Source organism: Microtus ochrogaster, chromosome 17, assembly GCF_000317375.1.
Source record: "Microtus ochrogaster isolate Prairie Vole_2 chromosome 17, MicOch1.0, whole genome shotgun sequence".
Taxonomy (NCBI): domain Eukaryota; kingdom Metazoa; phylum Chordata; class Mammalia; order Rodentia; family Cricetidae; genus Microtus; species Microtus ochrogaster.
Genome location: NC_022019.1, coordinates 16333585 through 16341449, shown reverse-complemented (window position 1 = coordinate 16341449; position 7865 = coordinate 16333585). Strand labels below are relative to the sequence as shown.

The window sequence follows — 7865 nt, the reverse complement described above, 5'->3', positions numbered from 1 at the left end:
CTAGCTCTTGTAGACCAGGCTGGTCTCGAACTCACAGAGATCTGCCTGCCTCTGCCTCCCGAGTGCTGGGATTAAAGGCGTGCGCCACCACCACCTGGCCAGTTTTTAAAATGAAATGTATGGTACACTTGAGTGGATTGTCTAGCCAGAAAAGCCCTGATTTGCCTCTTCTTCATTTCAGAATGCTGGGAAGAGGCAGCTCTGATGTTTCCTTGTTGCCACTGGGAAGAGCAAGCAGCAGTATAGGCAGAGGAGTGGACAAACCTCCCAGCGCCTTTGGCCTGAGTGCTCGGGATCCCCTTCTGCTGCCACAGCCTCTAACTCTGTCTCCGACCCCACTGCACCCTGCAGATCCCCTTCCAGTCCTGACTATGGAACGAAAGGAAAAGTGAGTTCCGATCACCTTCTGCTCTGGAGGAGGCATGGTGGAGGCAGAGGTGCTTCTGCAGCCTGCTCTCAACCTGCTGGGTATCAGTGTGGATGCTGTCCTGTGAGTCCACGTTCATCTGGGCTGATACAGGTTGGAGTGTGTTTGCCTTTTGACAGAGGGGAGATAGGCAAAGAGATTCCTGAAGAAGTGATGGGTTTACCTGTGACTATAAACAGTTGGGTGTTCCGGTGAGCAGACGCATGGCCTGTCACTTGCCTTCCACATGACACTGACTGTTTGCTGTCATGTTGAAGATAAGGATGTCACCTAGGAGGAGTATTAGCAGCCTCTCATCTCTCTCTCTCTCTGGAAGTAATTCTTTGTCCCTAGAGAGCTGGCCTTGGTTCTTTTAGCTCTGTTTGCAGGGCAGCCTAGATGACTTTACCGTGTAATTTGACGTGGCTGCACTTGTATACCTTGATTCCCAGTTTGTGTAGCTGTAAGTGGAATGGGAAAAATTATTTTCCCACTCTTTTCCTTGTTGATGGGGACTGGTCAGTTGGTTATTGGGGTATATGCTCGCTCTCTCTCTCTCTCTCTCTCTCTCTCTCTCTCTCTCTCTCTCTCTCTCTCTCTCTCTCTGTGTGTGTGTGTGTGTATGATGTAGTCCCAGCTGGCTTTGGACTTCTGGGCTCAAGGGATCTTCTGCTTTAGCCTCCTGAGTAGATGGAACTAAGTTGTTTATTCTCATGCCTGGCTTGTGCTTTTTTTCTTCTTTCTTTATCTTTTTTTCTTTCCTTCTGTTCCAGAGAGATTTTGGTCAAGCAAGGATCAAAAGGAACACCCCAGTCTTTGGGACTGAACCTCATCAAAATCCAGTGTCATAATGAAGCAGTTTATCAGTATCATGTGACTTTCAGGTTTGTGCAGCCGTTTTTCTCCCTTGTGCACTTTCTAGAGGACAGGGATGGTCTGGAGGTAACTCGGTACTCATCTGAACTGCTCTTCACTGACTGTTCCCCATGCACTGAGCCTGCACTCAAGTTCAGAGTTAGTATGTGTGTGTTCTTTAGCTCTTTTCCCAATTCAGGCTTTGATTTCATATGCACAGTTTTGTGGTCTGAGGTTAGACATGGATTTAAAGTAGAAGTGATGGACTGTAAGCTCAGGGGCTGTGATCTGCACAGGCTCCTTCTTTAGCCTTTCCTGTTTCTCTGGCTGTCCTAGTGCTTGAACCCAGGGCCTCACACATGCTAGGCAGTGCTCTGCTACTGAGTAGCATCCAGCGTCCTTCCATGGTCGTGGCTCATCTAATTTTTTACCCTTGTCTTAAATTCCTGCTACTTGTATAAGTTCCATAACTCACAAAACCTGGATCCTCCTATACAGACATTATCATAATCGACATTTCATATCTCTCCAGTGACAGTCCAGGGTTAAACTCAAGGGTGTGGGATTGAGATGCTCAGTGGTTAAGAATATGTGCTGCTCTTGCAGAGGGCCTGAGCTTGGCTCCCAGCTCCCTTATTGGGCAGTTCACAACCAGCTGTAATGCCAGTTCCAGGTGGACCTGACACCACACCCACACACAGACACATACAGATGATTAAAAATCATAAAAAATAAATCTAAAAGCCGGGCGATGGTGGCGCACGCCTTTAATCCCAGCACTCGGGAGGCAGAGGCAGGCGGATCTCTGTGAGTTCGAGAGCAGCCTGGTCTACAAGAGCTAGTTCCAGGACAGGCTCCAAAACCACAGAGAAACCCTGTCTCGAAAAACCAAAAAAAAAAAAAAAAATACATTTGAAGGAAATGTGAGGGTGGAGACCTGCACTTTTCTTACAGTTACTGTAACTGGAGCTGACCCTAATGTTTTCCTGTATGCACACATCATGACACCCCCTGACCTGGGACACCACCTACTTGCGGGGAGAACAATCAAGTCCCTTTGAGCAGCGTATTAGAAGTTATGGTCACTCACTGAAGCTCACTCTCCCATGTCACAGAGCACGGCTGCCTTGATGGCATCTCTTGTTCCTCATCTCACCATTACTCTGTTCTGTATGAGTTTGGTTTTTCTTTTTTTAGATGCCACCTATAAGTGAGATCTTTAAAAAGGATTTTAAACTATTTGTATTTATGTGTCTGTGCGTACGGGTGCACAAGGAGGTCAGAGGTGTCAGATCCACCTGGAGCTGGAGTTACAGGCAGCTGTGGGCCTCTGCCTCCTGAGTGCTGGGATTAAAGGCAAGCACCGCCACCACCAGCTGCAGTGTGTGCTCTTAACCACTGAGCCATCTCTCTCTGTAAGTGAGAGCTAGTAATTGGCCAATTTCTCTTAAGATAATGTCTTACAGGCTCCTCCATACTGCAAATGACAGAGTTCCTTTTCACAACTATAGAAGTGAGGTGTGGGCAACACTATGGTGATCCCAGAACTTGGAGGCCAAAGCAGAATTGTCCTTCATTCAAGGCCAGTCTGGCTACATAGTGAGTTCCTACAGAGATTGTAACTGGTCAGAGTATTAAGAATTACATGATCGTGAAGTGCTCAGTTCTAAATGGAGTAATTATATCCCTCCCACCAAACCTCATATAGCATTGTGGAAAAGGAATGGAGAGAAGGCTAAGAGCCGTGGATAGGAAGTGTGCCGCTAAGAAGACAAAGCACAGACTCTCAGCAGGGCATAACCATTGCATTTGTGAATTCCCTGCGGCTGCTAACATTTTCTCATGGATGGTGGAGGGGCCGATGAGGCCCTGTCCCTGCTGACAGACAGTGGTAATTGATGGTTGTTGGGAACTGATATAATTTTCTTCACTAGTGTAGTCTTTAAAAGTTGCCTGTATTGTAGTAACTAGTATCATACAAGCAACCTTAGTGAAACTCAGTGGGTCATACACAAAGACACTAAGGCCAGGGGCTGGAGCGATGGCTCCAAAGTTCAGAGCACACTGCTCTTCCAGAGGACCCGGGATTCAATTCCCAGAACCCACATGGTGACTGATAACCATCTGTGACTCCAGTTCCAGGGGATCTGACACTCTTTCCTGGTATCCCCAGGGACCAGACACACACATTTAATAAAAATAATAATATGTGCACAGACACATATAATAAAAATAAAGTAAAAATTTAAAAATACATGAAAGTCGGAGGGGGAACTTTTCTCTTTTTTTTTTTCCTAATTGCGTTCAGAAAAACCTTACTAGTTTTATTTATTTATTTACTTTGGATTGTGATTTTTTTTTAAAAAAAGAAAAGACTGGGCACAAACCCTCATATCAAGACTGGGTATGAGGAAAAGGGTCCTAAAAGCAGGCAGAAGAGTCAGAGACACCTCCACTCCCACTGTCGGTCCCACAGAGACACCAGGCCAACAACAATAACATTTATGCAAAGGACCTCGTGCAGACCCAGACATGATAGCTGCTTCAGTCTCTGTGGGCCCCTGTGAGCCCTGCTTAGTTGATTCTGAGAACTGCCTCCTGGACAGTTCTCTGCTCCTTCTACAGCGCCTTCTCCCTCACTTCCATGAGGTTCCCATGCTTCAAGGGGAGGAACCCTATGGAGACCTCCAACCTGGGCTCTTTCTCCCCTAATGTTTGGCTGTGGGTCTCTGAAACTGTTTCCACTGGCTGCTGGAGGAAACCTCTGATGACACCTGGGTTAGATATCCATCTATGAGTGTGGCAGAGCATCTTTAGGAATTTTTTGATTTTTTTTTTCCAATCGTGTTTTTTTTTTTTGTTTTTTTTTTTTGTTTTTAAATTTTTCGAGACAGGGTTTCTCCGTAGCTTTTGGTTCCTGTCCTGGAACTAGCTCTTGTAGACCAGGCTGGCCTCGAACTCACAGAGATCCTCCTGTCTCTGCCTCCCGAGTGCTGGGATTAAAGGCTCCAATCGTGTTTGATTCTACCCTGGGTCTCTGGGCTATCCAGCCTCCAGTTCCTGGTCACACAGGCAGCGTCAGGCATGGGCTCCCTCTTCTGGTGTGGACTGCAGATTACACCAGTCATTGGTGGGCCACCCCCGCAAGTTAGTTCTGCCCCACCATTGCCCCAGCACATCTTACGGGCAGGACAAATTATAGGTCGAAGGTTTTGTTGCTAGGTTGGTGTCCCAGTCCCACCACTTGGAACCTTGCCTGGTTACAGAAGATGGCCAGTTCCGGCTCCATATCCTTTATTACCAGGAGGCCTTGCTAGGATCACTGCACTAGATTCCGGAGTTTTCACTGCACTAGGTTTCCACATTGTCCCCCAAATACCCTCTCAGTTCCAGTTTTGTTTCCCCATACGTTCTCCCTCCCTCCATCCCACCCCACCTGATCTCTCCTATTCCTGTCAGGCAACCCACAAATCTATTTCCCCTTCCCAGGGAGATCCTTCTGTGCCCGCTAGACTCCTCCTTGTTACTTAGCGTCTCTGGGTCTGTGGATTATAGCATAATTATCATTTATTTAACAACAAATCCCTCCTTATGAGTGAGTACATACCATGTTTGTCTTTCTGGGTCTGGGTTAGCTAATTCAGGATGATGCTTTCTGGTTCCATCCATTTGCCTGCAAATTTTGTGATGTCATTTTTAACAGCTGAGTAATACTCTGTTGTGTAAATATACTACATTTTCTTTTCTCTTTGTTTTGTTTCATTTGTTTGTGGTTTTGAGGCAAGGTTTCCCTCTGTTAACAATCCTGGCTGTTTTGAAATTCACTTTGTAGGCCAGGCTGGCCTTGAACTCAATGGAGATCTGTCTGCCTCTGCCTCCCAAGTGCTGGGATTAAAGGTGTGCGCCACCACTGCCTGCTAAAATAACTTATTTTTTTTTTTGGTTTTCTTTGTATATCTCTGACTGTCCTGGAACCCTGGAACTCACTCTGTAGACCAGACTGGACTCAAATTCAGAGATTCACATGCCTCTGCCTTCTAAGGACTTGGATTGAAGGCATGCATGCCACATTTTCTTTAGCCATTCTTTGGTTAAGGGACATCTAGATTGTTTCCACTTTCTGGCTATTATAAATAAAGCTGCTATGAACATAGTTGAGCAAGCGTCCTTGGCAGGATGGAACATCCTTTAGGTATATACCCAAGAATGGTATAGCTGGGTCTTGAGGTAGATGGATTCCTAATTTTCTGAGGAACTGCCATATTGATTTCCATAGTTGCTGTCCAAATTTACACTCCCACCAGCAGTGGAGGGGTGTTCCCCTTGCTCTACATTCTTGCTAGCATGAGCTGTCACTTATGTTATTGATCTTAGCTATTCTGACAGGTGTAAGATGGAATCTCAAAGTGGCCTACTTGGACTTCTGCTGACTAGCATGGTTGAGCAGGGGGTCTCTGCCTGAGTCGGGGCAGGGGCATGGTGATGAAGAGAGGAGAGGACATTGGGGACAGGGCTGGAAATACCAAGAGAGTCTGAGGGTGGGTGGTCTACCTGGAATTCTGGCAGTCAAGCCAGGGGGTCTCTGCCCAAGTTCAGTACTTCTTAGGAAGAATGGCTTTATCTGAAGAGGGAGGAGAGGATAGGGTAATAGTGTGAAAACTACTGAAGTTCATTATATACATGCATGGAACTTTCAGAAGAACAGTAAAGGACATGGGAAGGAACTTTAGAGTGTATTTCACATTTTCAGTATCCATGTGCTGATGACTATGTCATGGCTATTGGGAAATTTCTAAAGTAAATCTAGGTTTGTATGTAGATGTTTATTTGAAATGATTGTATATCTTTTAGATCTATATATGTAAGTGGGTTACTGGATCATACATAGTGCTCGGTTTTTATATACGTATGTACATGTATTCAAGTGGTCATATATGCACACATGTGAAGTCCAGAAAAAAACCTCAGGTGTTATCTTCAGGAATGTCATTCACACCTTTCAAAACAAGGTCTTTCATTGGACTGAACTAGGCCAGACTGGCTGACCAGCAGACCCCAGAGATCCTCTTGTCTGTGGGGACACAAGAACATGCCATGGAGGCTGAAGAGATGGTTCAGTGGTTAAACCCACTGTCTGTTCTTCCAGAGGACCAGAATTGCACTGTATATAAACACTCTCTGCTGGCCTCCACAGGTACTACACATGTACGGTTCATAAACAAGGTGATGTAGCTGGGCGGTGGTGGCGCACGTCTTTAATCCCAGCACTCGGGAGGCAGAGGCAGGTGGATCTCTGTGAATTCGAGGCCAGCCTGGTCTACAAGAGCTAGTTCCAGGACAGGCTCCAAAGCTACAGAGAAACCCTGTCTCGAAAAAAACAAACCAAAAAAAGAAAAAAGAAAGAAAGAAAAGAAAAAACCAAACCAAAAATCAAGATGATGCCATCCTGCCCTGTATTTTTTACATGGGTTTCGGGTGGGGGTTGTTGAGTGCTGATCCTTGTATTTGCAAGGTCAGAACTTGACAAATTAAGCCATCTCCTCAGCTGTGCTCTCAGTAAGCATGAAAGTAATATATACAGAAGTGAAAAAAGGAAAAAGCCCAGAGGCAAAAGGGTTAGGATATTAAGATAAGAAAAGGTGGCAGGAAACAAATCAGGCTAAGACTGAGCATTCAAAACTAAGAATAAACCTCTGTGTATGATTTATTTGGGAGCTGGGTGGTGGACCCCTCAAAAAGCCAAAAGAGTAAAACATCAAACAACAATCTCTAGTACCAGGGACTTTTGCTGCCACAGCGTGAAGGTGATGTGGGGTAGCTGAGAGATACTGATAACGTGGAAAATGCTGGTGTGCACTGGTCTCCTAAGCTTTCTCACGGACTAGAGACAGCAAGGCCAATATCAGGATGTTGCTCTAAGTGTAGGTTGATTGTCCTCATCTGAAAACCCCAAACCTGAAGTCCTCCAGAATCTGAAATTTTTTGAATGTGGATTTGATGCCGTAAGTAGAAAATTACACACCAGGAAAATTTGTAAATTTATATACAAATTTATTTATTTATTTGGTTTTTTTTTTTCAAGACAGGGTTTCTCTGTAGCTTTGGTGCCGGTCCCAGAACTAGCTCTTGTAGACCACGCTGGCCTCGAACTCCCAGAGATCCACCTGCCTCTGCCTCCCGAGTGCTGGGATTAAAGGCTTGTGCCACCACCGCACGGTTTATATACAAATTTATTAAGTATTATAAGGGGCCAGAGAGAAGGATCGGTAGTTAAGATCATTGCTGTTCTTACAGAAGGTCAAGATTTGGTTCTCAGTACCCACATAGTGACTCTAACATCAGTAACATCAGTTCCAGGGGATCCAATGCCCTCTTCTGACCTCCGTGGTCATCTGGGATTAAAGGCATGTGCCTCCACCGCCCAGCTGCCAGTTTGTTACAGTACATTAATGAAAAGTTGAAATTGCCATATATGAAAAATGATTAAAATCTAACTTTTAAAAACACTTTATGGCCGGGTGATGGTGGCGCATGCCTTTAATCCCAGCACTCGGGAGGCAGAGGCAGGTGGATCTCTGTGAGTTCGAGACCAGCCTGGTCTACA

The 7865-nt window shown here is 45.5% G+C and overlaps 1 protein-coding gene across 2 annotated transcripts in view; it reads left to right on the top strand.

The window, feature by feature from the left end:
• Piwil2 (piwi like RNA-mediated gene silencing 2) overlaps positions 1–7865 on the top strand; it is a 54400-nt gene that overhangs the window by 4198 nt on the left and 42337 nt on the right. For both annotated transcript variants that reach the window (XM_005355577.2, XM_026783259.1), the window contains exons 4-5: positions 182–388; positions 1180–1290. In XM_005355577.2, coding sequence (XP_005355634.1) covers positions 182–388; positions 1180–1290 — 318 coding nt within the window. The remainder of the gene's footprint in view (positions 1–181; positions 389–1179; positions 1291–7865) is intronic.